At 43.7% G+C, this 22684-nt stretch overlaps 2 protein-coding genes across 10 annotated transcripts in view; one reads left to right on the top strand and one right to left on the bottom strand.

Annotated features, from left to right (window-relative positions):
• The window catches only part of LOC120454264 (sodium/calcium exchanger 3), a 36783-nt gene extending 16029 nt beyond the window's left edge, over positions 1-20754 (bottom strand). For 3 of the 9 annotated variants that reach the window (XM_039639417.2, XM_039639419.2, XM_039639418.2), the window contains exons 1-3: positions 13262-13399; positions 12955-13198; positions 5075-7264 (exon numbers count right to left, since the gene is read on the bottom strand). In XM_039639417.2, the coding sequence (XP_039495351.1) occupies positions 5075-6930 (1856 nt within the window). In that variant the 5' untranslated portion in view covers positions 6931-7264; positions 12955-13198; positions 13262-13399. Of the gene's footprint in view, positions 1-5074; positions 7265-7860; positions 7967-9224; positions 9373-9852; positions 10037-12954; positions 13199-13261; positions 13401-20064 lie in introns of those variants that run through there. The other 6 variants (XM_039639411.2, XM_039639416.2, XM_039639413.2 and 3 more) reach the window with 5 other exon arrangements.
• Positions 11014-12558, top strand: LOC120454267. The gene is made up of 2 exons (XM_039639422.2): positions 11014-11990; positions 12059-12558. Exons 1-2 carry the CDS (start codon positions 11693-11695, stop codon positions 12556-12558), a joined length of 798 nt encoding a protein of 265 aa, XP_039495356.2. The 5' UTR covers positions 11014-11692.
• Positions 20755-22684: the final 1930 nt, after the last annotated feature.

Here is a 22684-nt window from a genome sequence, read left to right as displayed (position 1 = left end):
CGTTTTAATGAAGAAACCAACGAGTAAGAGATCAAAGTGCCTGTAAACATATCCCACAATCGGTCGTGACATGTGTGGGTGGTTTTTCCCAGTTGGGGGAAAGGTCTGTGTTTGTGACCTTTGACATTGCCTGTGTGCTTTGTGTGCTTTTCATCATTTGTCTCAGCTGCCCTGTCACTTTCAGCTGACTTCGGCTTTATTGAGTTGTTTACTGGCATACATAAATCAGGCGCTGATTTAGATGTTACAGCACACAGCACAGTTGCATGCAGCACCTGGTTTAGCTGACATTTGCACTTGTAAAGCTACAGGGTCGATAGTAAAGATTTTCCAAGAAATTTTCAGTACTAAGGTCTTCTTCCGATTAAACTCGGAAATAAACATGCTCAACCTTCATTTGGCATTTGACAAAAAAAAGCATTTTTTAATTGACGCCGGCGAAAGCACTTAAGTCAGCGAAATTGCTTTCCAAATTTAACGTCGCTTAGGCGTTACTTTCTCTTATTAGAAAAGTTTTCCTAGGTGAGAGGTGGTTCTATTTAATTTGGGCAGCAATTACCGAAGTAAAGCGCAATTTTATTATGTCTTTTATTTATGTCTTGGCGGTTTAAAGAGTTTTGTATGGGTCTCAAAAGGATGTTACCAAGGCTTATGGTTGGGATGGTGTAGAAGCGTCTTTGGAGTAACCCTATACCCCTTTGAGCAAGAGATTGTCCTGGAGAACGTTCATTCTGCCTATGGTGATGATTAAGTTAGCCAGACCCTGTTGCTCCATTGATGTCATAATAATAACAATAACCACGAGGCAAATGAAAACAGGAGTAACAGAAGTAATCAAAATAAAAGGACCCGATGAAGCAGGGGATCTGGGACGAGCCCAGAAGGCTCAGCCCATGCTAACGACATCCAGATAAACATGAGATGCCCAGGCTACCCAAGAATCAGCGGCAATGGCAAAAACAACCAATTGACATTGGCCAGGACCTGCGGACGGACGACTTGCTGTCTGCTCCTTCCTTCGCAAATTTGTGTGCCGAGACAGGAGAAGCAGAGATCCCGTCTAGCACAGAAACCCAGAAACCAAAGTAAATTGAATGGCAAATAAGAAACTTTGGCCCACTCACTCAGCCCGATCGAATAGTAGATACCCTTTTAGATACCCACAGCCATTTGGCTCGACAGGGAAAATTATGTAGGACGTGTTGGACTTATGTAGGACTTTTGCGTGTTGGCGGCGTGTTTAAAGGGGCACACATGCCCACTTGCTGTACTTGTTTCTGTTTGTAGAGCCAATTTCCTATAAGTAACTAGCAAAGTTATGCTTCTATTATAATTCTTACATTTGTAGGTACAACTTTTAACTTACGTTAGCTGCTGGGCTTAACTGATGTATCCAATTTTGCAATTTTTTGTATAAAACCAACTTCATTCCTTTTAAGCATTACCCTAATATAGATATATCTCTCAACTCATAGCTGGCAACGCTGTTTAGCGATATACCAACAAGGTATGAGCTCCGTGCGGATCGAGTTCCCAGGTTGGCAGACTCCTGACATCCGACACGGGATTCATTGCCTGAGTGCCTCCAAATGGGCTAAGTCGAGGGCACTGCGGTTGTGTGCCCATATGGATGGGTAAACGGGATGGCAGTTAGGCAGCTTGCCGAAAAGGGGAGACGGGTGGATGTTGGTTGGGATGTGGATGGACGAAGACAACCACTTGAAGGTAGACCCCGCTTTCTTGTCAGTCAGTTAGGCAGCGGGCTCGTTCCAGGAAATGCCCCGCCGGCCACAGGGAATGCTAGCAAAAACCGCACAGGACGATGATAACTTGTAAGTTGGTTGGATTCCAGCTTCCACAATGGCATAAATTTCAATTTTAGATTATGTGTGCTTAATAAAATATTTTCTCTTAGCTCCGTTGCTTCTCGCAAACTTTATGTTTGACTTTTATGTGCTCAAAGCCTCACATTTGCGGTGCTTAACCAGGATTGTCTGCAACAACCTGGCCAAGTCGAGGGTGAACTGGATAACTTGAAGTCGCCCAAAAGAGAATCTTTAATGCGCCTCTGTTTTTCTCTGGGGAGCAGCATTTAGGCCATGTGGCAAGCCACCTAATTTGTGGCTAATTAACAAATGCCACGCACAGTGAAAGTTGTCTGCAAAAACCTGTCTGTTTTAACTAATGGAAGCGCCGCTTCTTCCCGGGGGCCTTATCTTGAATGCGGCCCAGAAAAGTAGACTATGATTTTCGGCTTTTTTTTTTTAATACTCGTTGCGCGCTGCAAGAGTCGGTTATTTAAGGTCCTATAACTCAATCCAAGTGTGCCCACTTCGGAGCCCAGCAGATTATACAAATTTATGCAACAGTGTTGGCACTTTGTAGTCCAGCCCACTTTCTTTTTCTCCATTTTTTCAGTTTCGTTGGGGAATTTAATGGCATTGCTGACTACGACGGCTGCTTCTGGTGCTCTTTTTGTTTTTTATGACGAGCGGCTCAACATAGCTGCTGCTGTTGCGCATTTCCGCTGCCTGAAAGCTGGCAAAAGTCTGGATAGTATGGCTATATCAACATGTATATACGTATGTCTGCCTATGTGAGATTCGCGGGGCAGAATTTGATTTTCATTAAATTGAGAGCAGGAAAAAACTAAAATTTATTGCAGCCACAGAGGCGCACGCATCGACTTCAAAGTAGATTTTCCAGCGATGTAATTTAGCTGCTCGAATGGTTTTTCACATATTTTGGGTAACTTAAAGAAGACCGCTCTTTAATAGCCATTTAAAAATACATAAAAATCGCCTTAATTGTGGCAACTAGTATATGGCAACTGCTCATTTAAGTGGCAGGGGCAAAGAAGATGCCCCTGAGATCGTCATCGATGTGCAGGAGTTACTTGGGGTTACTTGGCTGGCAAGTTGCCAGCGAAACTGGCAACATTAAAGCAAACATTATTACCAACGGCACCGCAAGGCATTCAACTTGAGTGGCTGTAAAAGCCACAAAAAGGCCGCAAGGATCGCCAGGACGTGCACTGGCTCAGAAAATTTATTCGGGTTCTGGCGACAATGAAGCGTTTTAAAAGTTGGCAAATAATTGCGAATAAAGTGGAGCCCCAGCAATTGCATCCATCCAATCGGAAAACAAACATTAAAAAGCATTCCAACTGTCGTCGCAAATGGGAAAACGGCTTGAGCACTGACTAGCCAACTCCGGAGCAGTCTAACGAGCACTTTGGGAGCGTTTCACCGGGACACCAGTACACCAGGACACCAGAACACATCCTTGTACATCCTCGCACGTTGCACGTCATCGTTGTTGCCACTTAATTCCTGTAAGTTTTCCCCCGCTGACGTTCAACGTGCCTCGCCCCCTAATTGTCCGCCCGCTTTCGTTGCCACTTAATAATGCAAGACCCTCAAAAATTCATGTTGTGTCTGTGGCGACGTGTTCGAAACAATTTTACGCGAAACAGCCCTGGGGAGTGCAGAAAACCAGGACAGCCAGGGACAGCCATAAATGAGGCTTTGTGCAACGGAGTCTAAGGAATAACATCCAGACGACGATTGCCTCGGGGTAAGCGCTTCATATAATAAGCATTAGGTACAGACATTTGCAAATAATTATAAATTAGTTTTTGTTGGAAAGTGGAAAGTGTGAGTAGCTAAACAGCCGACGTCTTGCAGAGTATAAAACTTGTTTCAGAAGCCACAATAACATACAAGTTTCAAAATGTATTCATAAATATTTTTAAAGACACTTTTTTAGTGCATTAGACAAATATTTATGTTTGAAATACCGCTTCGATATTTATCATATATGCCAGGGTGAAAGGTTTATGCGTTAATTAAGCCAGTAAGTCATGATTAGTTCCCATTAAATTGAAGCCATGTCCCCAGATTTTTGGCCAGACTAATTTCCAGCATATGCTGGCCAATTTCTCGGGCCATAAATCATCTTAAAAAGCCACCCTCGACCTACATACGATGTGGATGTGGCCATGTTGCGTGTTTCTTGTTGCCCGACATTTCGGACATGGCCATGAAACCCGCAAAAACATATGCAAACGCAGTTAACTGACTGCGGCTGTCGTCTGCCAAATGTTTGTCAAAATGAATAAATTTTGCAAAATTAATTGCAGCTTTCTGGGCTTCGAGCCGGGTGTTAATGTCTGGAGGGGAAGTTTGGGTGTCTGGCGTTGTCACCCAGCACGCAGCCAGGACAATTGGGCCAGGGGCACACAGCAGGATACTCCCATGCACACACACTCACCGGGTTATAATGGATTCACCGTGGGAGTTTGGGGTTGAGAGTTCCCATGATACCAACTCCAACTCGCTCCTGGCCAATGGCAATGGCAATGCCATCATCTGCCAGCTGGTGCGGCAATGAAAAGCCCCAATTATTCCAACTTTAATCGACTCGCGGCGCACTGCCTCACGCACATCCCGCCGCCTGTCTATTCCCAGAGCGGAAATTGCGAGTTTGCCGAAATACTCCGCTGGGAGCTCGCATTGCGTGACATCGGGGGTCAGGATATACACGGCCGGAATCGAGGGTGGCGCAATCCGGGAATCGATGCATGCAAGTGTAGGCACAACTTAACCCGGAGTTTCCACGGAAAACTAATGATATCTAGGTGGTTTAGCCTAATGTGGGTCAAACAAAATAACAAAGGGCGAGAAACTTTGGTTGTTTAGCCGCAACAGGATCATTTTTGCTGAGTGTTTAGTTCTGATTTTTAAATTGCTTATAACTGGCTTTAACTTTCCAAGTCCTTACGTAATATGCCCAATTTCATTCATCTGAATTTATGCAAATTATGATATTCAAAATCTCTTTAAAGATGCAATTCACTACCAATTAGTATTTTCGTAACTCACATATACATATGTTAAAAGGGGATCGTTTAAAAACTGCCTAGTTCAGTGGCAATTCAATAACTTCTATGCTATCGAAACTTCTAAAACTCTTCATTTAGCCAATTAAGTAGGGCAATGACTTGTGTAGAATTCAATTAGTTGATGCAGAAATATGCCAACTGGTTAATAGTTAATGAAACATTTGAACTCACTCGGATTCATTGTTTTCGAAGATGAGCTCGCCGCGGGCCCCCTCGTAGTCCTTGGATTCGGTGGCCGTGTCGTTCTCCGTCCAGTAGGGCACTATAACAGTGCCGCGGGCGCCGGAGTAGCGCATCACCTTCAGCTCGAACCGGCCGACGGACTCGGTGATCTCGAATACGGAGTCCGTGAAGGCAAAGATGCCCGCGTGGTCGTCGTCCAGGATCATGACGGTGGCTATCATCGGCACGGCGAGCTTCACGCCCTCGGAGGGATTAAAGAGACGGATGTAGAAGCACTCGTCCTCCTCAAATACGTCATCGTCGATCACCTCGATGCGGAAGCGCTGCTCATCGACGCCTGGCGGGAAGCTTAGCAATCCCTTCCGTCCGACGAAATCGGTTCCGGCGGAGGCGGTGCCGTCCTGCGTTTCGAACTCCACGCTGGCGTAGGTAGAGATGTCGCCTCGGCGCACCACGCGCACCTCGAACTCGCCGCAGTTCTCCATGACGGTGTAGTGACCCGGCTCGAAGTACATCCGGATGCGATCGTCCGCCTCCTCGTCGTCGCCCGCATGCAGCTGGGCTTTAACCTCGGTGAGATCGCTGTGAGCGCGTTCCTGGATCTTGCGCATCAGGTTGCCGCTGCCGACCATCTTGCGGGTGGCCTGGATGCGGTAGAAGGCGCGTGACTTGCTGCTCCGCGCGAGCACTTGCTCCTGGGCCATCATCTCCAGCTGCTCGAGATCGGCGTCGGGGTACTTCTGGCGCAGCTCCGTCAGCAAACTGATGTACTCGCGACGGGCCTCGTCGAAGGCCTCGGCGTCGTTTCCGCGCGCGGATGTGACCATTGGGTGTTTGGGGCCCTTCTCCGCATCCATCTCCACCTGGTCGTGCTCGCCGGCTACCACGGTGCCGCGCTTGTTGACCCGGTAGTTCTTGTCCATGTATTTGTAGACCAGAAGACGCCGCTCGGCGATGTAGGCCCACAGCACGGTCAGCGGGAAGAATAGCAAGGTCACGATCGCCTCCCAGACCAGGATCACGCCGGGCGTGAACACGGATAGGATGAGCCACAGCCACACATAGGCGAAGACCGAGAAGAGGGCGGTAACGAAGAAGACCCGCAGATGCCGGATCCTCCGTACTTCACCAGCCGGAATCCAAATCATGCATACGGCGATAATCATAAACAGGTTGTAGGCAGCAGATCCTACGATGGTGCCGGGTCCCAGGTCACCGCTCTCAAAGTCCTTCGCATATATCTCAATAACCGAGAGCAGGATCTCGGGGGCACTTGATCCGAGGGCCATTAGCGTTAGATTGGCCACCGTTTCGTTCCAGATGCGCACGTGCATCACCTGCTTGGTGTTGTTGGGTCCCTTGACCACCACAGCCCGTTCAATCGATGTGATGGCCTCTATGGCGGCCATGAAGCGATCCGCAATGATGGACACACCCACAAACAGGTATATCAGTAGAACAAAGTAGACAAAGCCGCGGACGAGGCGGTCACCCACCGAAATGTTGCGCTGCGGCATCCAGAGAGGTAGGACGAGACCTTCGTTGCATTCGCGCAGCTCCTCCACGTCGGGTGCATCCCCATGGATCTTGGTCATTTGCCTAGTCTCGTCCTCCATCTGGGAGGGCGCCCCCTCATCGCCCTCCTCGCCATGCGTGGCCTGTCTCAGCCGCCGGCTGAGGAAGTGGCCATCGTCCTGGCTGAGATTAGTGCTGCTGGAGGAGGTAACATTGAGGTACGCCCTCCGCGCGTCAGTCTCCTGGACTTTGAGCAGTGACTGGGCGGTGGCGTACACAAAGATCACGAATAGTGCGCAGGTGAATATCGACTTGAGGAGCAACTGCATGGCTGGTTACTGACTGGGATGGCTTCTCCTTATCCTGGAAGTGATTCGGGCACTCGCTGTCCCGTTGGCCTGTCTCTGGAAGCTTTGTTGCGTTCGATTTGGCTGTGATTTGTGCTGTTGCAGTCGCTAGTTGCTGCTGCTTGTTACTGTTGCTGTTTCTAGTTGCTGCTGCAGTTGCAATTAGTGTTGCTGATGGGAGTGCTGCTAGTTGCTAGTTGCAAGTTGCCAATGTCTTGGTGGCCCGGTGCTAATGATGGTAACTATGACGTGGGACCGCGAGAAGGCATTCTCGCAATGGCACGTTCAACACTCTGACGCAGTTGGGCCGCTGCACCTGAGGGAAAAGAGCGGAAGGGAAGGCATATATTAGTTAGTTGGTAGTTGACTGGCCGCCACTAACAGTGCGGTTCCTATTCTCGGACATTTATTTCGGGTGCCTTGCATCACGAGTGTGTCGCCGAGCGGAGCGCATTGCCACTGCGAAGGTTGCGAAAGCCCGCAAATAGTCGCTAGAACAGAAGAGCCCGCCCAGATCGCCAAGCGGGGTGTCTCATTGGGGTGGTGCAATAATATGGGAAATCTTTATAATACCCCTTAAAAAGCTCTACAAAAGAATAGTGCCTTCAGAAGCACTTTTACTAGTTCGCAAACAAAATCTGAGGGAATCTGGAATATACCAGGAAATAAAATGCTTTAATATTTTCTAAATATATGTTGCATGGTAAATTAAATTACAGACTCACAATTAATTTACCATCAACAAATAATTGTTCTACAAGTTCAAGTTTTGGGAAATAGTACAACATGACTATAAGGTACCAAGAATAAATTAAAAGAAAAGTAAAATAAATTTTAGAGCGCTGTTAACAAATTTAATACCACATTCTCCAACAGAAAAGTGCACAAGTTTACAAAATTTCTCGTACTCACGAAACAATCTCCCAAAGTGATGGAAACTAAAATTAATTAGAGTCCGTATTTTCGGTGGAGGCGGGTGCAGCTTTTCTTTGAGCCTTGCCAGACATGCTCTATTCAGCTGTTTTGTGTATTTACAAGAAAACGAAATGAAATGCGTAAATAGACAGCATAAAACATAAACAAAAGTGTAGCTATAAAATCGGCCAGAGCAGACGCAAACTAAATGCAAACAAAGTTCATTTTCCGAGGAACTGAAAAACAGACCGAGATGAATTTCAGCTGCAGAAAGCTTGTTGCAGATTGAATTGTAAGCCGAAAGAGAGCGCAAAATGCCGAGAAATGGGGCTGGCCAAGATCGATATTCTATATGCACATATGTTTGCACATATTTCGCCAATGTCAATACCAGGAACCAGAAACAGACACAGAAACTAGCGCATTAACGTTTGGGTGGCAATAAAAAGCAAACAAGTGACTAACTGACAAGACAGACCAAAGAAAAAGGCGGAAATGCGAATACGAATGAAATGCACACTGGCAGATAAAAACTGTTGACAGTTCCCCCCAAAAGGGGGAAACAAAGTTTTATAACTTCGAATATCACGCAGTCAAACATCTGCATGTTTGCAATGTGCTCTTTAATATTGGTTATGGATTCAATTACCTATAGAAACTGAATGGGTTCTTTCAGTAATATTAAAAAGAAAACATGAATGCTAACCTTGAATTTATGCCTATTTATACTTATGAAACTGTTATGTGTGTACGGCCTGTTTACAAAAAACATGAGTTCCCCTTTAGAGGGGATACTTCTAACTCTACAATCCTTTCATCTGGAGTTCGCTTGGCTAGCACTTGCAGTGAAAGTTCTGGTGTATTTATAGCTCAAGTATTTCTTTATTTAATATGCACATTTGGATCACACACACATTCGGATGGCAGAACACTTTGTCGCTGGCTTCGAAATCCAATAAATCAATATGCCCCACCGTTTCTGGCGCAGGGGCTAAGATAATCATCAGCGCTTGCATTAATTTAGCAATTACAACAAGAGCCGACAGCAGCAGCATTCGATATAGATAGATAGACAAAGAGCGGGACAGACTGATGGCGTGCGAGGGAGACGGAGAGCAGCTGGGAATATGGAGAAAGCGGTGATAGTAAATGAGGATGAGACAATGGGGATGAGACGCCCTAGGGAGCACGGAACATATGCGCTCCACATGCCCCGCTCCCCGTCTTATTCCATTTTATTCCGGCGGTAAATTGCATTTGTCCATTATTGGAAAACTGTTGCACGTCGGGTGAAGAGATTGCAAATTAATTAAAAACTTTGCTCCCGGGCCAAAAGCGCTTGCTTACATATCCCCGCTTACCAAACGGATCGAACCGCGATCTTTCACGCAGCCTTTATGCTCGTTAAAGGCCGAAACACTAAAATTAACGTGGATTTTTAAATTTAGCGCAAACAAAAAATAATATAATCGTCTGGCGATCGAACGCGCCGCGTTTCGCCAAGGACTGCGACTGAGAATGCGACTGAGCGAATATGAAAGAGTATGAACGTGGGAATGCGAATAGAAATACACGTAGAAAAACAAAAAGGGTATCACTGTGCTCACGTGCCGCGACCATAAGATACCCTTTAATTAAAAGAAGTGGGGAAGTGTGAGGTACTTAAGATCTAGTTCCCGAGATCTTGACGTTCATACGGACGGATAGAGGGATATATGGCTGATGAACTAGACTAGAGATCCTGAAAGGATAAACGCTTTTATCATAGGGGTAACTATTTGCTCTTCAATTTCAAACACTTGATATCCAATCATTTATATTGTTTTAATTTTCGAAAATAGACGTGGCAACATCTATTCGTCGGTTTTTTCTCAGTGTGGAAATGAGAATGGGCAAACTGAGCGGGCCAAACGGAGGGGCATTTTGTTTACGTTGCGTTGGCGCTGTACCGTTGTATACATATATATATTTACATGCAAACATACATACGTTTTTCGACGGATTCGAGTGGATTCCGCTTTAAATCGTCTAGTAAATCAAACACAAAATCTAATTGACTGTTAAGTAATTCCCGGTACAGATGTTTTCATGTAGAGACCGCCAAGTTCAGTCGTTCGTCAGCTGGCACAGATTTGGGATTCCATTTTTTTGCGACTCGCAATCGCATTTGGCAGCCCAGGCACGACTAAATCCACCGCCACAATCCCCATATTACCACCTGTCTGTCTGCCCCCTGCTCTTCCCTCATCTGTCGGTATTTCTCTGCCATGCTCATTTTCTCTGTGTCCCCCAGTTCATAATTATTTGGTGGGCACGGGCACGGACTTGCTTTTGTTCTTTGCTCGGCTCTTTTCGCTTTCCCATTCCCATCCACCTACATGCGTTGGAAAATCGGGCGAACTCAGACACGAAAATGTGGCAAAAAACAGAAACGGGAGCTATCGCCACAGCTGTAGCGCTGAAATGTGATTGATAATAACTAAATGGGAAAAGCGATTTCTTCAAAGAGCATAAAAGTGTATTTTTAATTATTGTGGAAATAAATTTCCGCAGCTTTAATGCTCAATGCCCCAACCCTCTCCTAATGTACTATTTACCCTCTGGAATAGTATCACATTTTGCAATTACTGACACAGATAAAAAAGTCGATCTTATCTAATGCTCCGAATAGAGAAGTACATAAATTCTACTAATAAATCTCATTTAATGTGGCTCTGTAGTTAATCCAAATTTAAACAGCCTTCAACAAATGAATGACTGTTTAGTATCTAAATGGTCATATAACCTTATGCGTGTGATGATTTCCCCTTTTAATATTAAACCTCGCTTGCGTTGCAAGCTCTCTATCATTTGATTTCCCCCACCTTTCACTCGCTGCCCTATAATTTTGATTTGTTATTTGCTCATGGGTTTGTTGTTATTGTCTGTGATATTCAGCTTAGTCTTACAAAATGCAGGCAATCATTCGGTAGCCATGCAAATATTGTGCTAATTTTGTTGGCCGAGTGGCTCTTCATTTCAAAAGCACTTTCCCCGCGAACAAAGACGATGCGATGGTAGAGAGCCAATCGCAATATGCCGGGCAGATATGTGAGGATTACAGAAAATCATGTGGATATACTATACATATATGCTAGGTGGCCACACATTATTCATTCGCATTTTTCCGTCTCCCATCTAAGCGTCTTTCCGTGTGATTTTTTTTATATTCCCACATAGCGTCATGAATGTACGTATACGACCAAAATACTAGCACACCAGGTGAAGTTTTTCGGTACGAATTTAAACAAATAGTATTTTGAATTGTATGCCTGTGCGATGAGTTTTGGTTTCTTTTCACAACACAATCTTATCTAAAAACTACGGTATATGCCTTTCGGTACTAGTTTAAACAAGTTTCTGCTTAAATTCTGAATTCTATGTTTTTATACTGGTAAAGTGTCATTCAACTTAGATTGTTAAAGTAACGAGAAGTTGGTTTAGCGATTAAGTTGGCAGTTTGGAGGTTTCTTCCCCACAAAAAAAGAAAACGTCGTCATTCGTCACTTGAACCTCGAAATATATTCACGCACATAATCAGTGCTCCGAAAGCTTGGAGATTTATAATTCTTATTTAATTCGGTTGAAATTTATCGCATTTATTTGCTGTATAACTTCGAGCAAGGCGTTGGTGGTCGGTGATAGTTGTTTAATATTATTGTGCTACAAATTATTAAAGTTTTGGAGTGTCGCGTACAGTTATCTCTTCCACTTATTGTGCACCCAACCAGACTGGTGGTATTAGTCATTGGTTTGCTTGCTTTGTACACTTGCCTACATAGCTTTGGAAATGTTGATCTGCTGTATTGAAGGCTGCGAACTAAACAATTTGATTTCCGATGACGAGCATGTGAGGTGCTGGTTGTGTGACGAATATGCCCATGCAAAGTGCGCGGGCATAACTGACAGTATAGTGGAAATGATTGAAGAAAGAAGTGGACTCAAGTGGACCTGTGAAAACTGCAGAGTGATCAAATCTCAGATGGGAAGATTTATGAAGCAAACGCGTACGGAAATTACCGAACTCTTTAAGGAAATTAGAGCCGTGCATGACAAGTTGGCGAAGCTGGAATCGCATCTTACATCTCGTAAGCCTCAAAACTTAACCCTCCCATTATTCAATCTTCTTAATTTATCTTTTATTATTACTTAACAGTAGACCCTCAACTGCCAGCTGAGGACGGTGCCTTAAGCTCTAACCAATGTAAAATCCCACCACCCACTTTCGCGGGTACTAATGACGACAAAGAAGTAAAAGATTCCAAGTCATCTAATTTTATACACAATGCTACGGGTATGCACCTAGTGAAAATATGGCATCATAATGCGGCTCCAGTGGTACTACCGCTACAACCGGATATTCTTAAAGCTGTTACTCCAATGAAGGCTGTGTTCGTATCTAGGCTTATAACTTCAACTACTGAAGATGCCCTTAAGCACTACATTATTGCCAAACTCTTTTATCCGAATCCCGATGACATCATCGTCAGAAAAATATATAATAAGCAAAGACGAAAAATTGCATCGTTTAAAGTGATGGCGCCCGATTCCATATATTACATGATTTTAAATCCGGGATTTTGGCCTGAACATATCATTGTGCACGAGTTTGTCAAAAAGAGCTTCCTTCAAACCAATGTAGAATTTACCAATTAAAGTTAAGTCTTTGATATATTGTTTTAACTAGAGATCTTAATTAATAGAAAGAAATTAGCATTATTTACCATAATATCAATTGAATTTAGTGATTTTTAGCTTAGTAACACTATTTCTGAACACGTCTTCAGCTTGGGAGCTGCATTCTACCAATATTTCTGCATGGGTTTAGCGCAACACAGATATAGAAACACAACTTAATATCGTTGCAGTATAAGAATTCGCTTCACAGAAGTTTCACTTTTATGGTTTCACAATAGAATTTTAAAACACGAAAAGTTTGAAAATTAGAATGCTACTCTTTTTGACTGCCACTGTAAATAGTCTTAGACATCTCATTCTCGCCTTAAATAATAAAAGCGAAATGCTGTGGGATTTCACGCCAGGGATACTCACTCCGGGATGGGATTGACTCTATACTCTGTGCTGGCGGAGATGCCGATGATGGAAGTGAGACTTGACTTGGAAGTGGGACTTGACAGGAAACCGAACGCTGCAGTCTCAAGAGTGGATGATGTACTAGATAGCCCTGCCGTTTGTCTCAGGCGTGACAATGCATAGTTTCTCCCGCCCGTCGGGTGGGTTCGCTTCCTGGCAAGCAACTGAGCCGCCGTACTGCCGCTCAGCCAGGTGCGCAGTACTAGTGAGATAACGGGATGCGTGGGTTGCTGGCCGTCGAGTGATGGGCGTGGCACGCACTTACCTGTGGATACGGTTTCGGTACTTTCGGTGTTTGACTCTTGGGTAAATCGTTAGCTCTGTTTCGAATTTGATTTTCGTGAAGTATAAATCAGAGCATTCGCGTGTCGTCTAATCAAATCGCCACTTTGGCAGCCGCCGCTATCAACTGGCCCCGTTTCTATCCCGGAGATCGTGTAGATGTATATGTGCATATATATGACGCACGGAGCGGCCTCAGATACTGAGACTCGATAGGGAGATATACAATGGAGGGTCCCGAGCCACTGGCGATAAGTAGGGGCAATTACGTTTGTGCGACCATTCCTGATAGCCACTCAAGATCTTGATATTCTCGCTTTCTGGTTCGCGGTGTTATGCGATCCGGTAATATTGAGCACTGCCTAATAGCAACTATTGCGTCATTGTCTTAATGATACAAACTCAAAATATGCTTATGCCTTAGATTAGGTTTGCGATTGAACAGAAAGTAACTGAGTTAAATAGTTAGCAAAAGCCAAAAGTACCAACAATAGGTAAACGCACAAGTCACTGGGGAAAAACACCTGACACTTTCACCGAGAATTAAAGTCTTTTCGTGAAATCTCAAATAAGGCGAAATCTGCCTAACTGAGTGAATGTTTTTGCACACTTTACCTAAGTCATAAATCGCTTTCCCCAAGAAACCCCCCTGAGTGCCGGTGATTTCATTGCCAAGCAGATAAGGTTTGCCATAGTTTGTAATGTTCTTTGCGGGGGCTTTGTTTCAGGCTCTAGATTTGTCAGGCTTCCGTGACAAAGGTATTTAGATTCGTTATGCTAACAAGAGAATGTCTGATAGGTTTCGGTGTTCAGAGCTCACTGCTCACTGTTCACTGTTAGATGTTCGAGTCCTGGGACGTAAAATGACATGTTTAATACGGGACCGAGTGGGAACAGTTGGCGATGTCAGCATATTTTAGCCCGTAAACCCCCCGGTTATTGGCGACATTTTGATATTGTCCTTGTTGCTGTAGCTGCGACGTTATAACAACAAGTTTGATGACGGTCGTTATGCGAATCGTCGATTTGAAATGCCTTCTTGTCACAGAACTTGTGTGTGGAGTGTGGTATGGTATGTGTGAGAGGGTCCTTATCTGCTGCAGATGTGTGAGTGAGTGGATGTCCGGGTTGCAGATGTGTATCATTGTGTGTTGACAGTTCAACGGCCACGCCCCACCGCCCTTCATTTTCACGCCTGTTGTGTGTTGTCAGAGCGTAAACTGTTTATTATTTAACAATATCCCTTTTTTATTCCTCTTGCTGCAAGGATGTGTGCGGGTGTGTGAGTTTCGAGCATTCTTATTTATTTATAACTGTGTATCACACACTTACAAAGTTACGCACACAAATCCGAGCACAAAGCTCTCGGCTAAGATTTAAATAGTCGGGCGTTTAGCGAATGTCTCAGCACTTTGGAAAAATACGGAGGTATAATTTCTATAAAAGTAGTCCATGACACCGATTAATTACACATTTAACTTACAGCTTTTATCCTTTTCAATAGAATTGCTTCGAAACTTATTTGTTATTTGATTATTAATTACATATGTATATGGGCAATTTGTATCGAAGAACGAATCCTTTCAAAGTGCAAGACGATGTATGTATAATCCAACATTCAAGATATACATCATTTAATTTTACCTCTGTATATCCTTATATCTTTCCCTGAGTGTCTGAACAAAAGTGCTTGGGCGTGTGTTTGCCACTTGACTGCGAAACGGACGCAACAAGGCGCCAATTCTCGTATCAGCGGAAACAGGTTTTTGGGCTGCGTGCCTGAAAGTAGGCTACACATTCCTATTTCGTGGCTCGGCTTTGTGTGTGTGCGTCTAGGGTGAGGCGGATAGATTCCGCTGGTCTGTCAATTATGCACTTACATATCTGCCTAGAAGGACTCACATCACTGGTCAATGGCAATCAGGCAGCGCAATCAAGGCCAGCAACGCATATCAAAGCATCGCGCGCTGGCATTGACATTGATTTGATTTCAAATCACATCAACCTTAAATGTCAGGATGCCACAGAGGATGGGGATGCCATTTGCCATTTGTATTGCACTATGGTAGTGGTACAAACGTTTATGTGCACTAGAAATACACGCAGAAAAGGTCATTAGAGGATTTTCTCCTCTCTCCTCTTCTGGAGAAAACAACTCGAGGACGTTGGTACACACATTAGTCACGTCTTGCTCAGAGTAATAGTATTTTCTTATAGGGAGCAACCATGAAGTCATCTGGCTGAATTTTAATGCCAGTTGTCTTCCACAATAGCAAGTCTCTGACAAAAACTTGATCATAAATTATAATTAACAATTCTCTAAAAACAAGCCCTATTAAGTGGGAATATATATGTACGAGTATGGAATACACAAGTATACTGCTTACACTACTTTCCATGGTTTCCATAGTTTTCTTTACTGCTTGTCAAGCTTAAAATAGTACTCCGTGCGATAAGCTCACTTTCAATGAATAATCGCGGTGTTCGGTGGCAGTGTCAAATAGTCGAGTTTTCGGGCAGGATATTATCACTTGCTGGCCATGATTTAGGGACTGCAGGGAAAGCAGATGGAGTTGGGGAGTGGGAAATGGGTAAAGCAGCTGCGTGCGGTATAAACATATGCGTGTGTATGTCGCACTGCTCCTATTGATTTTCTAACTCCAACCCCAAACCAGTTTTCACTCGAATGCGGAGGAATCGAGGCCCTGACATGCCAAAGTTGGTTTAGATAGCGTTGTTAAAGTTGTTCGCCATTGCCATATCAAGTGGGTGGGTGGTTAGCCCAAGCTATTTGCTACCCAACTTTGGCTTCCGCAGGGGTTGTCCCCACCAACACCCCCACCACCACCCCCCTTTTGGAAAAACTTTAGCTGAAACAAGAATGCCAGTTGTGTGTGCTAAAGAGTTGCGACTGGACTCGACAATTTACCGTGTGTCAGCAGCAGGTTCGTCAGTTCCGCGAAGATGATGATACCTGATGGATGGCTTACTAGTTGACCAGGTGTTTTCTCGGGCGGGAAAAAGTAGCCACCAGTCAGTGCATCAATCAATCTTTGAATGTTTGAAAATGCTGACGCAGATAGCTTGATTAAGTCGTGGCAATCAGCAGAGCAAACATTGGGCCAAGTGATTTTAGTTCTTCGTTTTTTTCGTTTACCCCAATGATTCAATGCTGATTTGCGGGACAGACCGTTGATCCTCATAGCCGATTAGCACTATACAGTCATGCCATTGTCATATAATTTGTGTGCTTGCTTGGGCATGAAACAGCCAACGATGGTGCTGGCTGCCTTCAAATCCCTGGAAAAAGTCGCATTATCCCATCGCCATCATGGACCGTTATCATCTTAATAATCGTGTGGCAAACTTCCCGGCCGGAGCAACAGTTTCGGCCCACAAACAAATTGTTATGCTCCGCCTCGGAAATCCATTAGGATGCCGACAAACAGAGCCAAATGGCGCACCCTAGCTTACTACGTACATATATGCCATAAGGGGCAAAACCAATTTGATAAGCAAGCTCTACACTTCTTCATAAATTCAAAATAAAGTGTTTATACTTCCAGGAATGCCGGAAAGGCTAGTTCCACTTTTAAAACCCACTTAAATATTTAATGCATTGATCTCTGGCTGTAGTTCATATTAAAAATATGTTCTTAACACAAAATTCACAAAATATATTTTTCTAGTGTGGCTGTCTAGTTTTGGCCCAATTGTAATAGAGTGAGAGGGCAGAGCGATGCAGAAAGACGGGTGAGACGGAAGGTACGGACCTCAATGATTGGGGAAAATTTAAATGGAAATTAAGTTCGAACGAGGGCAGATAAAGATTCCTCTGGCGTGACTGATATCTGACATGTATCGTTGTGGAGCAAGGCCCCCATCATTTTTAAATTATTTACCTTAACGCACCAGATTATGCTCTTTGATGGCTGGGCCCTCGATGAATATTTCAAACAAGCGTCACATCGACCTAATCGAAACCAGAATGCGAGCTCCAGTTAATGTGACAAGAATTTAGTGCAACCCATGTGAAGAGTTAATTGAAAGCGTTTCAATTTCATTTCTTGGCAATTTATTTCGACAACCGAATCCACACACACATGTAGATATTTCTGTGTCTGTTGAGCGAAAAATTATCATATCCTTGGCCTTTGTTCGCGCAGTCAATGGAACTCGACCATTTGAATGGGCAGAGAAAAGCTAAATGAAAGGTTTTCTCTTTGGTTTCCGTGCTGACACAATGCCGACATTTCGATGTCTACGCGCTGTGAGTGTGTGTGTTAACTTTGCTGTCTGTATGTGTGTGTGACTGAGTGTGTGCGAACTTAGGTGCGTGACAACGGTAATTTAGATATCCCAATATCCTGTTCTTTTCGCGCGTCTTTTGTTTCGCCACAAAAGCTGACTTAAGACTCGCCTGTCAGCGCCGTGTCCGCCATTTTGTGATTCTGTCTCCACTTTTCCGTCTCTTTTTCAGAGTTTTTCCTTTATTTATGGCCTCGCCTTTCCCTCATTTCCTTTGATTTTTGTCGCCTTTATGGAATTTTTATCTCTTTTAATTTATACATATTCTCCGGATCCGCCGTCATTGCCATCGCAATTTAATTGCCGTCCCCGGGAAACTGAGCAATCGAGTATTTTGCGTTTTCTTTCCTTCAAAGGACTCTGCTTGCTTTTTTTGGTCGACTTGGATGGCTTAGAAGTAAGTCCTTTTTCAGTATTTCTCTACGTTCTTTATGCCTCGCTGGCCCTAATCAAATTGCCTGCAGATCTGCCAATCTCGACGGCTTACTGGGCGTATGCGCAATTTGATGCCCACATACACGGTAAATCTAGCAGGAAAATGTGCAAGGTGAAGCTGGATGCCTTTTTTTATTTATGGCCCGTAGCTAGAGATTTGTTTCTGTCAGACGAATGTATGTTTAACTCTGCTGCAGCGGAATCCTGCATAAACTCTACACTCGAAAGTGTGCTTTTTGAGGCTTTTTTTTCGGGAAGCACGGCAGCTGCTAAAGATGTTGATTCTGCGCCATTGTGCGAAATGTTGGCTTCTAGTTGCCGTGGCCACTGCAACTGTAACTTTATTTCACCATTGTTGTTCAATTGGGTGAGGGGCTGGAACTTTCCGCTGGTTCCATGAATCAAACATGACCGAATCTTGTTATTTGCAGTTTTCTTCCTCGAGTTTCTTTTGTGTAACACATGTGCGCGGTTTATTTTTTGTTAGTTAGAAAAGTTGCTCGCTTCTCATACGAAACACGAAAAAAATAGGATTTCTGCCACTGTTTGCGGCTGCTACGTATGCATGGCGTAAGCCTTTGAGTGCCTGCCACTTTTCTCTAAGCCTTTAAAGCGCTGAATTTTCATCTGAGAGTTTTGCTGCGGGCTGGCTGTGTGGTCTGTTGCTTTTAATTGATGGAGCCATAAATTAAATGAATTTCCCAAAAGCTTGTTTCATTTGGATTTTCTGCATTTCGCTGAATATGCTGCATACTCAATTTTAAATTGCTCGAGGTATTCCTCTTATCAGAGTCAGAAAATCGAGCATTTCGAGTGCTTCGAGTCATGCTGATGCTTTGGCACTGGATTGATTAGCTAGTTAATTGCTGCCATTCAGATTGATTAGATATAAAGACCTAAACTGAGTTTTATTGACACTTTTGCCCATCCCGCAGTTGTGTCCAATTGACAAATACTTATGGGGCCAACTTCCTCTATTCATTGGTCAGTGAAAAGCAGCCCCATAACCGAGTGAATGAAGAAATGGCTATTTATTTGTTCAAAGGGACAAAGTGAACCCTAACTGAAATGGTAAGCAAATGTAAGGCAAGTGAAGCGAATAGCTCGAATGATATTGACAAAGGAAAATGCTTTCACCCACCGCTAAAGAACTCAAGGGGCTGGACGACTTGGGCAGGAGGTACGAGTGCTCCGTTTTCTAATTGCTGTCTCCGTGTTGATTGTTTTCCTTGCCTATTTCATATGGATACCCTATAAGATGGCATGATACTTTAAGCTGTGCCTACAGTTTAAACAAACTGTGTTTATAAAATTAAACAAATTGTATTTATACGAGACAGTAAAATATAATTAAAATATATATTTTTTGGCAAATGTCCTTACTGTCTGTCTGTCGTCTATCCGTATTAACGTCGAGATCAGTTCCCGAGATAAGAGCTAAAAAGTTAAGTTTTAGTATGCACACTTCGTGCAAGTTTGTTTCAGGCGTTTGTCACGCCTACTCTAACGCCCCCAAGCCGCCCGAATATGTATCGCCCCACTTTGGAAAAATGTTTTAATATTTTCCATATTGAATATATGGACTATACCTTTCTTTCTCGTTAAAACGTTCTTTCTTGGGCACAAGGGGAACTTAAATTTCGAACTTATGCCGATGTCAACTTGACTCCCCATTTGATTTTCTTTTCTTCTGCGGTGCTGCTCGTCTCTTGAGTCTTACAAAAGACTCAATTAGGCGTTAGACAAAGACGGTGGACAAAGCCATATGCTGCTCGGCCCAGAAGTTGTCGCTAATTCGCAGACAAAGGGCGAACGAGGGGGCCAGAGGGCTTAATCGATAGCGAAACGAAAATGGGAAAACAAACTGACAATTGTCACGGACTGCCCCCGTCCGTTGTCAAGGTAAGACCGCGGTCGACCGCCCGCACTGTTCATACTCACACACACGGGGCGTATGCGTAATGTCTAAGCCATACCGCACGGTACTTCACATGGGGCGTATGAGTGATTAAGTCGTGCTTGGGTATAAAATGAATACATTACCGGCAATCGGAGATGGAGGCGCCAGTGTGGCGAGCTGCAGGATCCGCTGCCGATGCTGCTGACACAATTTTCGCCGCTGCAGAGCTGCAGCTGCAGAATGGCCGCACACAGATGCACCAGATACAGATACACAGATACAGATGCACGAAGCTGACGCCGAATTTGCGAATTTCGAGCTTGACACGAACACCCGGGGGCTCTTGAACCGCACCGCTCTGAACTCTTTTGGCCAGTTTTGCTGGTCTATGCCGTTTTCGTGCACATCCTCTTCTTTCCTTACAGTTTCCTTCCCAGTTGCATTTTTTGCAGATGCTGCTGCGTTCGCGTTGCCAAAAGTGAAAAGAGGCGGCCGGCACCGCGGTCGGTGGTCAACGGTCAATGGTCAGAAACCAGGTTCAAAAGTCGGCGACCGCAGGCGCAGATCCTGTGTGTGTGTGTGTGTGTACGAACGGGTGTGTGTGTGTGCCGCACAACTTTCCCAAAAGTATGCAAAGATATTTAGCCTAGTTTCGATTCTCCAACAGCATCACTGTGGGTTTTTAGCTGCACTTTCTTGGCATTTTCTTTTATGTAATTTTGCGCTTAAATTAATTTTGAAAATTTATTTATGGAAGATCATTTCACTAGCTTTTAACACTGTTTTTGTTTTTATTGTTGACTGAAGCACAACTCACACATCAACAAATACTTATATTTGTGTATATGTGTATCTGTGTATGTTTTGCTGTGTAGTAAAAATAGTAAAACGCTCGGCACTTAAAATAGGAGAAGCGCAGCGAAAAAACCGTTTGCCGCTGTTCTCTTTTATTGTTGTTGTTATTGTTTTTGTTGATTCGTTCGTTGTTGTTGTATTTACCGCTGCTGCGTGTGGATATCACGGAGAAAACGTTACACGCTCATACGCCGGATAATGAAAGACTAACCTGCGAGCCAGTAACCGACTGCCACATTGGCCGACTGCCTCTTTAGAAGTGCCGAATGTCGCGACACGAAGGGCACCCGACGTGCACACGAAAAGTAGTTTGGGTGAGGGAGGGCGGGGGAGAGTGGGAGAGATAAGGAAGAAAGTGCACAGGATAAGGATAAGGAACGGCGATAACAACTGCGCCGCTCTCTCTCGCTGACGCTCTCCGATGTTTCCCATTTTCCTCTCGTTGCAGTGGCGCATTTCGCAGGGGGGTAAAGGTTGGGGAGGGTGGTGTGGCAGTGCTGCGAGTTAGTATAGCCGACTCCCCCACCCCTACCTCCCGCTGTCTTAGACAAGCAAGCGCGTAAGTTTTTGACGCCCCTGTTAAGTCGGTTGGTAAAAGTTACTGCCGAGTGTACCTGTACTCTATGCTTGGAAAACAGTCTATTAACCAAAAGCACCGATTCGGAAAGTGCTTACTCTCAGATAGAAATTAGGGTGCAAAGTCATAAGGTCATATTTATATACATTTTCAACAACCAGTTAAAAGGTTATGTGGCACCATTTTTTATTTTTGGTAATAATATCGTTTTTAAATTCGTAAGCTTAATCAATTATTTACGTTTAGAAGTACAGTATTGAATTTCTTAAATTATTAATATTTTTTATTTTTTTATCCGATGTCTAAATTCTACTAACTTAACTTCTAACTTAATTTCTAACTTAAATCGGTTAAAAATGTAATGACCGTATGAAGTCAACTTTTAAAAATAACTTAATTGTTAGGTGGTTTACCGAATAAACGGCTTTCCCTGTATAATTATACCCGTTACTCATGGAGTGAAAGGGTATGCTAGTCTCGTTGAAAAGTATTTACATATATATTTTTGATCAGGATCAATATCCGAGTCCGTCTATCTGTCCGTCCGTATGAACGTCAGAAGCTAGAAAAACGTTTTTCCACGCCCACTCGAACGCCCACACACCCAAAACTATCGTCCTACAATATTGAAATGGTTATCATTTTTTGTTTTTCCCAATTTCTATCAATATGCCAGAAAATTGTTAAAATGTTTCATTTTCAACTAATGGAAGTAACGGATATCTTATAGTCGGGGAACTCGACAATAGCGTTCTCTCTTGATGTGAATTAGTTGATTACGCCATTTTTGCTAGACTCTCTATTCAGCATCATTCCTTTAAAATGTATCAAGCAAGGTTCGTAATTATGCATTCCTAATTTTTTAATAACATGCAACTGAAATTAATAATCCTCAGTTCAATCAAAACTTAATTATAGTTATGACACCAAAATAGTTTTATAATAAATCAATTTACCTATTCTAACACAATTATTTTAAATACTTCACTTGTAATAGAAACTCATAATGGCAACATTAATTCTCTTACTGTCACAAAAACATTTAAAGCTCTTAGTTAAGAGTAATTTTGCTTTAAGCTTACCGCAATAAAATAAAGCTAAATTAAGAACTTAAGCCAAACAAATTAAGGAACAAACTATATTTTACAGTACTGCTCGGTAAGTATTCCATAGCTTCCAAACAATCGTAGCGCATCGCCATGCCTTCTAAGGCCGAATTTCTTACGAATGTTCCTTCGGCTATGGCGACTGCGTTTGAATTTGGGGACCTGGATGGCTCGGCGGTTCGGCGGCTGACGGGCCCAGAACTGCGAACTGAATGGCGAGCTAGG

Source organism: Drosophila santomea, chromosome 3R (assembly GCF_016746245.2).
Source record: "Drosophila santomea strain STO CAGO 1482 chromosome 3R, Prin_Dsan_1.1, whole genome shotgun sequence".
Taxonomy (NCBI): domain Eukaryota; kingdom Metazoa; phylum Arthropoda; class Insecta; order Diptera; family Drosophilidae; genus Drosophila; species Drosophila santomea.
The sequence above is the reverse complement of the archived record's forward strand: the minus strand, read 5'-3'. Positions and strand labels throughout refer to the sequence as shown.

What these genes read in the sequence shown, in the direction of transcription:
- LOC120454267 (XM_039639422.2), top strand. Translation starts at nt 11,693, where the DNA reads ATGTTGATCTGCTGTATTGAAGGCTGCGAACTAAACAATTTGATTTCC. An exon ending in GGAATCGCATCTTACATCTC is followed by an intron (nt 11,991 to 12,058) that starts GTAAGCCTCAAA and finishes ATTACTTAACAG; the next exon opens with TAGACCCTCAACTGCCAGCT.